Here is a 15,991-nt window from a genome sequence, read left to right as displayed (position 1 = left end):
ATAATATAATATAATATCCACGGGTCTTTGCGTATTACTGATTACGTACCCAGGAAAAGTTACTGGCTGGTGGTGGTACTAGAGTTGGTCATGGTTTAATTTAAACAGACGGCTCGACCTCGCGCGCGACATTAAGTATGATTTGCACGCGTGGCGCATTCCAATGTTCAAGCAGCTACCACGTGACACAATTGATCAGCCAATCAGAGTACAGGAATCCGCAAAGTTAAAGTTGAGATAACTCAATAAATACGTTGTCTCAAATTTTCCTCCTGGGGATCGGAGGTAACGTTACTTTTACAAGACGAATATGTTACAAAAAACCGAAAGTAGGCCCCATCCAGTAAGGGTTTCTGGGTGCAGCTGACTGACGCCGAGTATGGAGTAGGGCATTTTGGCCGTTCAAACTGGGTAATGCGCTTGTTTTATTACATAAAAGGATAATGATTAATCACTCTACAGTCTACACTCGCGACTGTCACGTGACTTTTTCAACCCGTCCTCTAGCTGGTCCTGAACGATCACGTGAATGGCTAGTCACGTGCGCTCTAACATCCAATGAGCATTCGCACTTTTTTTCAGAGCGATGGAGGTCGTAATTCACTCAGCCCGAATTAATGTGCGACGAGTTCAGAGTTAATTGTGTCACAATTCAACTTATCATATCACGTCTTAATTGCATTGACGATGGCAATTCATCGCAGCTGATGATCGGCGAGGTACAGTAGTGCATCTCACCAATCTAGCGAGAAGCATAATTGAGTGCGCGGCGCGGCACAGTAACGCATCGTGCTACAAATCATTGCTACACGCTGTATACTTCTCGTGCACGCGAAGCTCAAAAGGGGTTACAGCGTGTGTCAAACAAATCACGTCGATTGTCATATAATATTACATATCGATATCACGTTGATGATGGTTCAAACAAATGTTGTAGAATTAATATTATCAATTATCAGTTGAAAGCGGAATAAAATTGAAGTTGAGAATTTTCTTGCATGTTGCATGTCCAATAGTTTACTGGGCCGCGCTCAGCCTGTCATTCCGTTAATGAACATGATAGCCTGAGGTCCCCAGGTAACCAATAGTTTGCTCTATCCAGAGCTCTTGCGCTTGCAGTAGCGCGCGCCTGCCTTGTGAAACAAGCGCGCCCTCAGTGGCGCGAAAGCACATGGTTAACAGTTAGGTGAATCCAATAGTTGCATGCAGCATGATTTAATTGACTGTTGACAGTTAAATTTCAATTCTTCGCAGCTCGGCTTACCTGGGGACCCCAGGCTATTATGTTCATAAACATAAAGAATTCGGCGGAATGACAGGCTGAGCGCCGCCTTGTAGCGCGATGCGTTACTGTACCGCGCCGTGTACTCAATGAGGCTTCTCACAGCGACATCCCCAATCCGGTCCTAGATCGGCGAGATGCGATACTGTGCCGCGCCGAACTGCGATGAATTGAAATCGTCAATTAAAGCGCCGCCCAGTAAGGCTCGGCGAGGCCCAGTAGCGCATGTGGTTGCGAGAAGCATTATTGAGTGCGCGGCACGGCCCAGTAACGCATCGCGCTACAACACTCAGGAGGACTATAGTGCAAAGAAACTGCTGCTAACTATTGCTCACTGCTCACTGCTGCTAACTGCTACTAACTGTTGCTCACTGCTGCTAACTGCTGGCTACAATGAGCATTTTTATTAACAATAAATAGTACATAGTAAAGATCAAAAACTTAAATTCCCAAAAGACTAATACATAATATAATAATTTTAAATACCCACCTAACAAATTACACCCCGCTAAAGCGTCATAAAACATTAATAACTTAGTTTAAAATTAAAAATCTTAACAATTTCTACACTTCAAAATACTAGAGTAAATGTTCATAGAACAAAATATTTGACTTTACCAGTCACCTGACGTTTCAAAATGAAACTGAGGTTGAAGATGCAGTTACATAAAGTCACTGGTTCTTTATGGTTACTGAAACACAATTTTTCTAAAATATAAATTTAAAGCAGTCCATATATGCTTTTCTGTGAACTAAACAGCTTAAATAGGAAAACTTATTCCCTTGTTATTACTAAATTAAAGGTGTTTGTTGTCAAATAAACATAGTCCAATATCGCTCTACTGCACCTCAACATACTTGGTAGTTCATCCTTTATCATAATAGTAGCAAGGTTAGCAAAACTTAAATGCTACAATAAATCTCACTTTCTAAGCACAAAAATTAGTAAAACCTTATCTTTTCGAAAGATTAATCTTTTGCTAAAGATTTAGTTCCTGGCTTTCTACAATTTTAACAAACACACTTATAAACATATTATATAGGGTTGTGATGCGTTTAGCTTGAAATTTTAGATTCGTGTCCACAAGCTCAACTTGAAAGTAGGTGCAGTGCTGTTTGCTCATCTGACCCACTCTTAATTTATTGACCTATTATACCTAGTGGTAGTTTTATAGACCACATTTAATTTATTTACTTATTATACTTAGTATTTATTTTTGGTGACTGTATCACCCAGTTTTAACATTTGATAATTGTACAGTTTATTGACGACACATTGACTGAATGTTATTTTATATTCTAATTTATATTCTAGATATTTTATTTATTTTTCAACAGACGACAACTTCCTGTTTTTTCTTCTATATTAGTTACTCATATCTCTTTTACAGACTTTTTTACAAGGACATTGACAGATGATACTCACATTAGGCATTCATTATTGCATCTAAATTATTTCACTCTCATTAGGTTTAGAAATTTATTCTCTGGTTAACAGATTTCAAATGTTTAATTAATTTGTAGTATGACAGTAAGGTATATAAGAAGTTATTTAATTTTGCTTGGGCTATTATATTGACTATTGAGGTTTAATGATGATATGGAATTTGAATTCTATATAAATTTACACTATGTGGTTGGGGCATTTTGCATAGTAAATATGGTTACTACTCCTATATATCATATTATTTGATTGGTATTCGATTTCTGATCTCTAGGAATATGATTATTATATCTCAACTTGGCTTTAGGTAGGGTGCCCCGCTAAAAGAACTGGATTCTTCCAGGAAGCATCCCGTGCACAGACCTTGGTCTACATATATATTAAATTATTAACCATTCATTCTGTATGTGCACGAAAATTTATTTCAATCAAAAACAAATCCATAGCAGATCTCAACGGAGTCTTAGGACAAACATGAGAGTCTGAGACTCTGTACCGTTTCCTGCACCAAAGGAGCTCACTCGACTAGTATAGTGTAGCATATTATTATTGTTTGCAGTGCTCTATGGAAGAGAACCCTAAGAAGATTCTAGTTGACAGTTCACTCCTCGTATAAGCCTCAGTCACCATTAACCATAGAAGTCATTAACCTAGCCTTTATGGCTGCACAAGTCGGTCTTGAACCCATAACCTAGTGCAGACATTGCCCCAAGGGTAAAGTATGTGCTAGTGAAGCTTAGTGCAAGTGCATGCTCTCGGAATTGTCATTTACCTTAATCATAGGATATTTTTTAAACCCAGGTTAAATGTGTCTTGCATATACAGTCTGATATCATTCATAAATGGAAATTGTGCACAGTACACTTAACTTGTTAAGTACTTTTAAATGCGCAAACATTAAGCTCAGTTGCCAGGGGGATTGACATATGAATAATGAAGTCATTAACTTCAGGGATTGATGGCATTAGCAAAGCTCAAACCAGTAACCCCCTGATTCCTGAATGAAAGTTCTATTTACAAATTTGAAAAGCTCCCATTTCACTGGACCAATAGCCCACATCATTAGCACCCTTTTATTTCACTGTCAACGTCAGTCAGTTCTTTGTGATTGAGAAAACGGATCCTGAATGAGTGAGAGGAAAAGTACACACAGTCTTACATTAGTGCTGATATTTATTCTATGGTTGATAATAAGAACACACCTCCAATAATCATTATGTTTATATACAGGGTGGGCCAAAAGTCAGTACCCATACGTTGGCCTTTATAGCTCAGTCACTGAGTGCCCAATTTAAATACTTCTTTCTGGTATGACTTACTACCAACACTGGTTCGAGGAATTTGTCAACTCGAAAAATATTCGCGTTCATTTTTTTCAAATGGAGGTTCATTTTCACATTTATTTGATAGTTTGGATAGTCAGATCAAGCTAAATGTTATTGAATTGTGTTTGGCCATTCGAATTACGTTTGTCCTGAAAGAATTAGAACTGTAGCTTCTCAGATGACCGAGATATGAAGCATAACGAGTTTATTCATTACGTGTGATCAGGTGATTGGTTTACCTAATCACGTGATAAGGTGACCCTGTTAACTACCCCGTTAAACATTATGGGAATTGTTAAGGGTGCCCAATTAAGGTGTCGTGTCACGGTGTCACATAATCACCCAGTCAATTTTGTTAACGAGATACAGAAAATGCTTGATAACTTCGTCATTTCTAATCCGTTTTGCCTCATGTTTTCAGATCATATGCAACATTTGATAATCTACCGTCTCTGAAAAAATTAGGCGTTCAGCATGTCCAGAGAAAACAATATAGGTGTTTTAATATTGAATGGGCGTGGTCTAAAATATTCGAATTTTCAAATTTTGACGACGGAATCCTCGAACCAGTAAGTACAGTATGCCATCTGCAAAGCAACATCTCTCAAATATAAAACACGGCGGAGCTATTAAGGCCAACGTATGGGTACTGACTTTTGGCCCACCCTGTATATTTTTATAGTGGTTACAAAAAAACACTCTGTGTCATCCGGTTTAAAAAAATGAAATTTAATATACAGCAAAACCCTGATAATTGTGGCACTGCATTTACTGCAAACCAGTGGCGAAACGTACCTGTGGACCACCCCTTTGCTATAAAGTTTTTTTTTTAATTCTAAAAAAAGTGTGTTTTTAGAGCAAAACCCGCATTTTGTTAGCACTTTAGTTAAGTTTTTCAAGATTGTCCCACATTCAAATGACGATTTGCCGACCCCCTAAGCTAAGGGGATGCCCCCCTCCCCTGCATAGCGGGGTAGTGGGGGCAGTCGTTTCGCCACTGCTGCGAACCCTTATTTATTGGGCCATGTGTATTGTTAATATGTTTGTTTTATTATGTTTTTTTCAATAAATTAAAACCTCACCCTAGACATGAAACAATGAGATGCATTTCTGTTCAGTTAAAATTATATTCTTCCCTCTATTTCTCCTTCTTGTAACTCTCTGTGAATCTGTCTATTACATTGACAGGACTGGTTCAAGTAAGTGGTTAATATTGGTTGAGATGTCATTAGATTGATCAAATTTCCAGTGCCTTTTTTAAGAAAGTGATATTATTTTTCTAGCATTTAATTTAGGTTATAAACATTCGTTGAAACTTTTTCATTTCAGCCTGCTTCAGTGCCAACGATGACTCGTCAAGGTCATTTTTCTCAATAGAACTACAACATCATGAGACAATCAGAGAACTTGAAAAATTTACCGGATGTGAAACAATAATCGGCAATTTGATATTAATGAACATCAAGGATCCTGATGGAACAAAGTTACACTTTTTCAGCAGTGTCAAAAAGATCACGGGTTACATTGCTGTGATAAATTGTACTATGCGATACCTGCCATTCCCCAACCTCCATATCATATCAGGACAGAACCTTATCCCAAAACAAAAGAAACCAAGATATGCACTGTTTGTAACTTTGGTTAATGAAACGTGGCGTGCAGGGCTTGACAACCTCAGAGAAGTTTCCAGTGGAGATGTTTTGATAGAGAATAACAGCAATAATTTGACCGGTTACAGCGATCTGATCCTCTGGGATGATATTATGTCGGACAATGCTACTGCTACTGTTACTCCTCTTGTTAACAATACGGATTTTAACTTGACGGATTGTAAGTTGACTTTACATTATTGATATAATTGATACCCTATCAATTTGACTGCTTAAGGGGGCAAATACAAAATTTTGAGATAGGCCTTTAAAAATTTTTTATTCAATTTTGAAAATCTTGGACCTCAAAAAATCGTAAAAAAACGAGGTCCAAGATTTTCAAAATTGAATAAAAATCTTTAAAGGCCTATCTCAAAATTGTGTATGATCATTCTCTTCTAAATGGTCCCTAGAACATATCCTGAAAGTTTCGGGGTGATTGCTCAAAAAATGTGGGAGAAGATAGATTTTTAGACTCGATTTTCAGAATTTGCGATTGAAAATCGCTCGCGCAATACAATTACACATAAGCGCTGACCTTATACCGACGATAATTTCGGCTAGGAACAATATTTTTCCATGGGACCAAAAGCATCTGATAGATATCACTCCCCTCTATCAGAAACAACTATAAAGTCGATTTCGAGATAATTTTGATGAAGACCCCGGCCCCCCCGGCCCCCTTAATTGTTAACATATTTACTTGGGTTTTCTTGTTATTTTTGTTATTGATTTGACCCAAAGTAAGATTTTCAATTTTTCCAGACACCTGTCATCCTGACTGCAAGCATCCCGGCCGGTGTTGGGGACCTGAACTTATTAACTGTCAGCACTGTAAGTACAAATAGAACAAGTATTGTAACACTGTATGTTTCTTACAATATCTCCTGGGTGTGACACATCCTGTTTGTAGCATGACATGTTTGTAACTCATCCTGTTCAGAAAACTGGCTCATTATGAAAATCAATATCCACAAGATGGATTTTAGTTTAAAAGGTTTGCTCTGTAAAAGAGCGTCTTGTGGCATGGTAATATTGTCTCATAACCAAACGTCATACTGTTACATACCATAACATACCGTTACATACCATAACATACCGTAACATATTATTATCAACAAAAATATATCGTAACATCTCGTTACAAACCATATCTAGATAATCGTAACAAACCCGAACATATCCTAAGTTTTCATAATTATTTACTTCGGTGTATTCCAACAGCCACATTGTTACACAAGTGCAACCAGCCAATTACAGGAAGCCGAAGGATCTTTTTGGCCAGTGACGGTTAAGGTAGTGTGTACCATACTTTCTTCGCCCGAGACTTTGCTGCAATGTGCAGCTCCTCATTTAACCCTCACACCCGATTTCTCGAGTATTCGGCTGAGTAGACCGGGGGGCTGCATAGACCACTCATGATCCTTAGCTGAACGTCGACGACGCTCACCCCACGACCAGGCAGTCAGTGGGATTCGAACTCGCAATCTAACGATTGTAAGACAGGCGTTCTAACCAACTGCGCTACCATGGCCCTAACATCTCGCATCATGATATCGTTACATCTTGTAAAAAGCCCTTACTTCTCCTCGGTTATAAAAGATGGTAACATGGAGTGACACTGACTGAAACATCTGCCAATCAGCTCAGTACCTTGCACGCAACATATTCACTAAATTAAATAATATGTACCATTGACACGTTATCTCGCTTCCTGGTTTCTTCAGACCGGGTTCTTATTCTATTCTAATTAACGACCCCCTCCCAATCAAGGTCGTGTATTTCCTATGCCACATAATTATGAGCGAGGATTGTAACCTGTTTGTTATTGTACTGCATCCTACTACAGCTGACTACAACAACACCACCCGCCTGCACAATAACACCACCCGCCTGCACTTTACCGAGCTTGTGTGTACCTTTCCTTTGTGTTGTTGGGTTAATGTGTTTGCCACCTGCCCTGTGCTTTTATATCTTACGTTTTCTCATTGATTGGTTTGATAAACTGCTCCTGATTGAGAGACTTGTTGATTGGTTTGATTGAGGGACAAGCTCCTGAAAAAGAGCCCTTGTACTACAGTATACACAGAGTATCGAGTGTTTAGCGTAAGTCTGATTGCATGCGAGAGAGTTAGGAAGGGAATAATGTACAAGAGAGGACAGAGAAATTGGCAAGCAAAGGACCCATATCTCCCTGAATAGCGTATGAGCTAACATCACGGCGTGCGTGTGTGTGTATATATTGATGGTCGGGGACCGATCACACATTACTTTCACCGCTCTAATCTCACAGTTATTAGGTAATAACCTGGCCTGAGGTCACGAACTAGAACCTGGTCACACACTTCCGGGTATTCTGGTGATTCAATCTAACATGATAAATTCTCCTCGCTTAATTTTAAAGGGAATTGACCTTGAAAAAAAGAGGGATTAAGTTGAATTGGTGACTTATGTTATTGACTGGGGTTTTATACGGTGCTTATTAGGGTAGGGTAAAGTTCTGGAATTCAAGGTATCCACCTCTCTCGGGAGTGTGAAATCACTCTGACCCACTCCCCCCGTGTTTTGGTATGTAACAAACCTAATTATCAGACCATATCAAATTCGAAGGTGGGCAGCTAAACATTTCAAAGATTGCTAGATTATTCACCGTACACACCCGAGCATTCTTTAGCTACACTTTCCAGCCGGTACCAGGCGATCTCAGCCACGATCATTGTCAGAGGGATGGTCTAATAAGGGTATCAAATATTCAATCTTAACTCCAGCCCGCTCCATCGTAAGGTAAGGTCGGTTCTTTTATCTAAGTTTACTTAGAGAGTACCCCAATTCGTCCGAAAATGTAGACGAAAACGTCTGGCTTCCAAAATGAGTTGAATCCGAATCTTTAGTACGGTCAACTACTTCGGATGTAATCTATTAATTTGAGATACAGGAATTAGAAAAACCGGAATTTCGTAACGTGAAGAGGTTTTTCATCCCCACAAATTTAAAAGATATATCCACTATCCTGCCCTGTAACTGTGACAGATAAAACATGAGTCAGAAAATTAGAAAAGTGGCTCTAGAACATTCCATGAGCGTTCTAACATTTTTTTAACAACAGTTAAATGACACATCTGATACTTTAACACACATTATACTTGATCAGTAACGACATATTATCGTTACCAAAGAGATCTATCTGCACATTAATTGGGATTAGTGTAAATTTACACTAAAAGTATAACCATACCCAGTATTGTTTAGAATTTTGATCAATTGTAAACTAACAGTGAACTTGTACAGTAGAGACCCGATTCTCCGCGGATATAGCTGTAGCCTTGTTTTCACCGCAACCTAAATACTGAGATGTATGTGCAGTACCCATTTAAACTTTGATACATGATTTAAAAATACGACTAGATTCCCGTAAGAACTAGAAACTTACCGTTTTTACTACAAAACACGTACCGACATTGGTGACGGTATCAGCTACTGATATCAACTTTTTGCACCAGTAGTGAGGAGGTGGTAACCTACATTACACGGCACCCAACTTTATGTTTTGTCACATTAATACCTCGTTACAAACGGAGATGTAACACTGATAAGGCTTGTGTTGCGGTAACACATAATATTCCTTCTGCCTCTGATATATGAACTGGAAAATGTTGGTACTATTTCTGGAACCCTCTGCCCTGATGACGGCACCATTACTAATGACTGCTTTGACACGACGTCATCTTGTAACTTTAACCCTTCCCACTCCCGCCCAGCGCACCCCTCTTTTGAGCTCCTCACCCCCTTTACTGTTACAAGTCTCCTTTCACGGTTAATGCGATGAAGATCTCATTAAAATACCAAAAGTTGACGGGGTTAATAGAAAAAGGTATGTACTAGACACCTAGGATTACATCACAGGTAACACTATAGTATCTGGTAAAAGTAAGAGACTGAGGCTCCCTCTGGCTCCCTCTCTCTCTCCCTCGCCACTTAACATACTATTGGAGAGTTGCCGATAATAATATCGTGCGGTTCCACGATCCAACTGGTAACCCTAGATGATCCAACTGGACAGGTTCCTTAGCCCCATGGAATGCCTTCCTGTTGGGGGAACATGCGAGAAAGTTGGTGAAGGAGCGGGAGTTTGAGCGAGATTAGGGGGAGGGTTTGGGAGTGACAGATGTGGTTTTAGCGGAGGAGGGGGAGGAACCATTGAGCTAGCAGATAGTGTAAGATGTTCTATTAGTTTTATTAACAGGTCCTTAATGTACGGTTGCCATGCCACCTCGGGTTCCAGGGCACTCATTTAATAAGGTGGCATTAAGGATTATTGTGGGATTGTTGTTAATGTGCCTTTGGATCATTCATCCCGGTAATGGTGAGCTATTTTAGCGCTGTCTTTTAGTTTAACGTTCCTTTTCTCTGCTGATTAGTTATTTGGTGTTTGGGCGTTTTGTTTAGTGGAGTCGTTTTTGGGAGATAATGTTGGTTAATAAGACTGAAGGTTATTTTCGGTCGGTATACAGTTCATGTTGAATGTTGATTCTTGCTGAAGTTGTTAGTTTTAGCGGTTTTAAGTGTATCCGACGATTATGATGCCACGTATGCTGCTTTATTACTTAAACCCGTGGATCACTAGATCAGTGCCCATTTTTACTCTGTTTGCGATATCAGTGAGGGGTGTGTTTGTTTTAAGTTGACTGCCAAATTATCTGTCATCTATAATAATACAGTTATAATGTTCGGTTTCATTCGCCTTCCAGGGTAATTATCGTGGTAAATAATTTTTTTAAAAATAGCGGCCATTTAATTCACGAATATTAGGTTTGATTATGTTCTGTTCTGAAATACCTAGACCAGATAATATAATACCAACTCATATATTTCATAAAACTAAAAAATTAAAATTTACAAATAACCCTCAAAATGTCCCATAACATAACATGCCCCAAACTTAAAAACCCTCCAGCACTCTACCATCTGTCCCGCCACGCTTTGTCCCGCCGTATGATCCAGAGAATTACTATAGCAACTACAGGGCTTCCTCATATCATAACGGAGGAGCGGTAAAACCAACACACAAACACTATAATATCAATACAATCTACATTCGTATACCTCCTAACATAGGTATACCATGTAGAACATAATATTATTATCATGGTATAATATGATATAATGTTATGATATAACATGTTATTATGTATACCCAGTATTTTTAGTTCGTGTACACACTATAATACGATGTAGCGACTGTTCCTGGATGCATGGCAGTCAAAACATTTATACACTGTACTTAATTAGACTACATGTAAATGCCTTTAATTTGATTTCGGTTTAAAACGTGTTATCTGCAAAAAGCGCCTGGCTGTGCTGAGTTGTTTTTAAATATTTTAAGCATTCCCGTTTTAGACACTGCAATGTAAAATGATATAAAAAGATATCTTAATTAACAATAACAGGTTGTGCGTATAAAATCTAAAAGTAACTGAGAAATCATGGTTCATTATAATATATTATAGCAATATAAATGCCGGTTTTCCTGAAAATCCGAATAAAACTTGGCATATTTTTGTCTGTAATTGATTAGGAAAAATAATGTACCATTCCTTAAAGTGATCTGTTGGTTGAATCGGTCAATATAGCCGATTAATGTCAGATATCGCACGTTCTTTTAATATTTCGCACTCTCAACACGATACTTCTTCAGAATTTCCTGAAAATAGAGAGTTAGTTACTCCAATGTGAACCTAATTCCGCAGCTGTCACAGGGCCATAGTAAACTTGAGCAATAAGCATAAGTTAATTTTAAGTCAGAATTAGGTCCATCAGAAAAGTAACTCAGTAGGTAGCCGATTCTTTGTGTTGATCTCATCCAGCTACAGTACGTGCTATGTCAAAATCTCCAAAACTCACCGGTACATTTCTGATCTTAACTCCCAATTATGCTCTACTGCACTTGATGGTAACAAGCTTGCCGGTACTCAACTACTAAGGAAGAAGTAACAGGTAAATAAGTTGTCTGGTAAGCGGGTGAGACTAGGTACGGTGAAAACTGAAAGGGGGAGTTAAACTTGCCCAGACATGAAACTGGAGTGAAGTCCGGGATTAGTCTCACAACCTTGACAGGTTGCCATGGGAATGGGCAACTGTCTCCTTCTACCTCTTCTTTCTCTTCTTCTAAATAACAGCACGTGTTTTATTGAACAAGTTGCAGTTCATGGCATGGCACTTAAAGGTTTCTTTTTCAAGTTACAATGTTGTGTTTAAATTTAATTAACTCTAGCACTTGGCCCTGTAAAGTGTGGTGTTTGCATCAAGAAAGTAGAAAGCGGCAGCAGGTTTGAAGTACTTTAGTTCAGGCCTGATAAGATGTAGTAACCAGGCCTTGTGCGTGACCACCGACTAGCTCTTCTATAGTTTCATTCAAACGAAAGCATGGCTACTTAACCAGTTAAAAAGTAACCAGTTACCAGTGAACAGATATATGTAGATTAAAACGATAAAGCAACCTTCAGCTAGAAACAGCAGCATGACTGGTAGATTTATAAATAATGAAATCTGTGCAGTGCAGTTTGCAGGATAATTATACCATATAGATGATATATCGGTATGTTCCCGTTACATTCCTAACTTGCTGAGCTTACTCAGCAGCTGCTGCTAACTAATCTTCTCCTATTGTCCTCCCGGGTCCTTATCTCTGTGATATCCCCTCTTGTACTTACTTACTTACTGGGTGATCCATATCTGTACCAATGTGGTGCTGTGTGGTGTTCGTGTCTATGGTGCAGAAAACCTTAGAAATATTGATCTTTAAATTCTTAGAAAAAGGTTTCAGAATTTGTTAAATAATCCAAGAAAGATACGTGAGGCATTTCGACAGTCCGACTAAATCTCAAATTAAATATTAATCGAACCTGGAGTAGTTATTCAAGCTGATAATTTCAAGCAGTTAAAAAATTCCCATACGTAATGAGTAAAGTGACGCATTTACTAGTATTGTTAGCAACAAGCTGGGACATAATCCAAGTAAAACCAGCCAAGCCATGACGCTGTGTTCGGACTATCCCTACTTCCATCGTCCCTCTAGGCGTCTATCTATACATGGTCCGGAGTATGATCATGCACACTACACACAGTTATATTGTGTGGTGTTATAGTGTGGTGTAGTGTGGTGTAGTGTGGTGTAGTGTAGTGTAGTGTGGTGTAGTGTGGTGTAGTGTGGTGTAGTGTGGTGTAGTGTGGTGTAGTGTGGTGTAGTGTGGTGTAGTGTGGTGTAGTGTGGTGTAGTGTGGTGTAGTGTGATGGTTTGGCCCGTCCTTGCTTGTTAACAATCCTATTCCCTCTCCCCCAGTTCCCGCCAAGCCCTCTCTCGTCTAGTTTTCCGCCAAGCGGCAAGCACCGGTCAAATCTTTTCCTCTCTTTGCTGTCCTAACACACCTGACTTCTTGGGAAGATTCTGACTGTACTCTGAGACCTCCAGTGCTTCAAGGGTCATTTCAATTTACTGGGGTACTCGAATGGTTACTAACTCCACCAAACCCACACAAATCCCCCTCCTTGGCTTGCAACTTTGCCCAGTTTATAATACAAATAAACACTGTAGTTGCCAGACATTAGTCCCCTAACACACGATAATATCTGTGTGAAGTACAGTGAAACACCCGCTCACTATTATATAACAAGTAATTGGAAGTGATAAGCAAGTTCAATTAGGATGCCCTTCTTCCAGCTAGCCCCTCTAATCCCGCCTCGTCCTCCTGAGTGACCGGTCCTGCCTTGTTTTTCCTTCCCCTTATCATGCTCTGACTCTACACTCCCCTAATTACGCGCTACACTCTAATTACCTCTAATAACATGCCAATCTTTGATCCTGGAACTTGTGGAATCTGGAGGAGGAATCTGTTTTTCTTTGAGGTGTGGTGTGGAGCCGCCAACATCTACTAGACAAGCGGAGGAAACGTTGTGGAGGAGAGATAGAACTTGGGAAATGTCTGGAGATGTTGTAGACAAATAATTATTCTCAGGAAGATATTATATGTGCGTCTAGAAAATCAGCTATAATGCTTTATTAGCGAATATTTTAGGTTAGCGGCCGACTAAAAAGTGCGCTAACTCATTGCTCAGTCTCTCAAAAATGTAAACGAGATTTATGTTCAAAACAGATTTAAACACATGCCATTCTTTGGTTCGCTGCCAAAACACTCAACTAAAACTAAACTAAATACAGCTTCCTGCACCCCATTTCACTGTCAAACAGCCAAAAAATCCTTAAAATATTGTAAAATAACAACGTCTCAACTGATTCTGACATTTCTATTGAAGCCTACCTTAATCTTTACAAGAATGGACATTCCTATTTACCCATTTAATTTTCCTATCCGTGCGGAATCACTACGCTAAACGATTATACTCCTTAGTTATATCAGCCTTCCATAAATATAGTGCTACTTGTTGGGGGGACTACGAAATGTCTGTGAAGGGCCCGCAATTTTCGGGAGAAGGCCCCGTGAACTCGTGTAAATGTGCAAAATTGGGTAGGAAATGTCAAATAAGTGCTGTGACAGAAGAGTTCACATCATGTTTGCCCTGTTTGTCTGACAAGTTGTTTTACCTTGTTCAACTAGTATTGCCCTGTTTATACTTGGTGTTACATCTAGTACTTTGCAATTGTGAAGATATACATGTACCTGCACATGTTGTAGAATGTAGTGTATGAAACAGGGTGAAATCACGTGGCTTGATATTGACAGTGTTCATTGTGTCTTGCAGGGTTCATTTCCTGGCTCATATTGTCTCTGTTGGTGGAGCTCTACCCGTCATATTGTGTCAATATTTGTTTCTACCTCAGTTCATTTGCTAGGCTGACCTAGATTTTGACATTTCTTGAGGCAATGTTTTGAGCGATTTGAATTCGTCATTTTCACGTAGCTATAGGTGTAAACATTAACGCGAATAGCACCCCAACTGTAATTTGGTGAACTTATGGTAAAGAATTACACATGTTGATTGTTGGGTTGAATGCCTCTCGATATCCGAGAGCAGAAATTTCAATTTTGCGAATTTATGCACAGTTGCAAGGTACGTGATCTATATGTATTGAACCTTCACCTCGCCAATGAATCGGCAATTGTCAACCGCATTTGCCAATATTCCCCCTAAATTTGATTATATTAATGACTAACTTGTCAAATAATAGCCTTGTTGGGGACCCAGTCAATTTACAGAGTGATATATCTTACATTGATGGTCTTATCATTATGTTTGTCACCCGTTTACTTCAACGTCTGTTAAATTTAATCATCGTGATTCTGAGTAATTTGGATGTGACAGGTGTTAATTATTAGCGATCCACTTGCTTGAGGTTTCACCAAGTTTTAAACGAAATTATATAAACTGAAAAAGCGCTCAAAAGATATCAATCTTAAGCAGAGTTTCTGATCGAACCTGTTGGTTTGTGCAGTGGAGTTGGGGTACGAATATAGACCAACACGCAGCCACCATATAATTAGCTACGTATCTAGTTTTTGGAGGTTGTAAAGCTTCATAATAAGATATCGGCACTTACTTTTTGTCTGTAGTTATGTGTTATTAAATGTTATATCTGATGAATGACAGTATTTCCCGTCCCCCTGTTCAGTATTTAAGATAAATAATACAAAATCTATACTTCTACCAAACAATCAATTACTTGATCTCTCAGCCTCACAAATCAACCAATTAATGACTTAATGACCTGATCACTAATGACTCATCCCCCGCAGTGAGTATGGAAGTGTGTCAGGACCAATGTCCTGGAGGAAGATGTTATTTCGCAGACGACTCCCCAGACATCCCCATCTGCTGTCACAAGGAATGCAGTGGAGGGTGCACTGGAATGACCAACGCGGACTGCTTTGTGAGTATTTCTTCTTTCTTGTTTTTTCTGTTGTTTCTGTTGGTTAGTTTACCCTGATCACAAAATTGTTCATTCTTCTTATTGAATATTCCATTCAAGATTAAATGTTGCGATTAAATGGTCGCAAAGTCACAAGAAGTTTATAAGTTTCCAAGCTTTCTCATCTTTTACAATTGTGCCATTTAAAATATCATAAGGCGGAAACGTAAATTCGTCGAGTACTTATGTTCGTCAAAAGCAAAACCAGTCCAGTCGCCATGATCGTAAAATCTCATCTATTTATAGAAAAATGAGGATGTTTGTACATATGTCGGCTTCTGGATTAACACATTCCAAGATAATGATGGTCAGGCTATAATGGTAGGTAAATCTTGAGCAATGCATATTCAGACCAGGCGTCAAGCAAAA

The 15,991-nt window shown here is 39.0% G+C and overlaps 1 protein-coding gene across 2 annotated transcripts in view; it reads left to right on the top strand.

Moving 5' to 3' along the window:
• Window positions 1-5,136: 5,136 nt before the first annotated feature.
• LOC134816485 (epidermal growth factor receptor-like) overlaps window positions 5,137-15,991 on the top strand; it is a 62,600-nt gene continuing 51,745 nt past the window's right edge. For both annotated transcript variants that reach the window (XM_063825346.1, XM_063825345.1), the window contains exons 1-4: window positions 5,137-5,250; window positions 5,381-5,881; window positions 6,466-6,534; window positions 15,450-15,583. In XM_063825346.1, the coding sequence (XP_063681416.1) occupies window positions 5,154-5,250; window positions 5,381-5,881; window positions 6,466-6,534; window positions 15,450-15,583 (801 nt within the window). In that variant the 5' untranslated portion in view covers window positions 5,137-5,153. The remainder of the gene's footprint in view (window positions 5,251-5,380; window positions 5,882-6,465; window positions 6,535-15,449; window positions 15,584-15,991) is intronic.

The sequence above is a fragment of the Bolinopsis microptera genome, chromosome 6, assembly GCF_026151205.1.
Source record: "Bolinopsis microptera isolate Bmic1 chromosome 6, MBARI_Bmic_1.0, whole genome shotgun sequence".
NCBI lineage: Eukaryota > Metazoa > Ctenophora > Tentaculata > Lobata > Bolinopsidae > Bolinopsis > Bolinopsis microptera.
The sequence above is the reverse complement of the archived record's forward strand: the minus strand, read 5'-3'. Positions and strand labels throughout refer to the sequence as shown.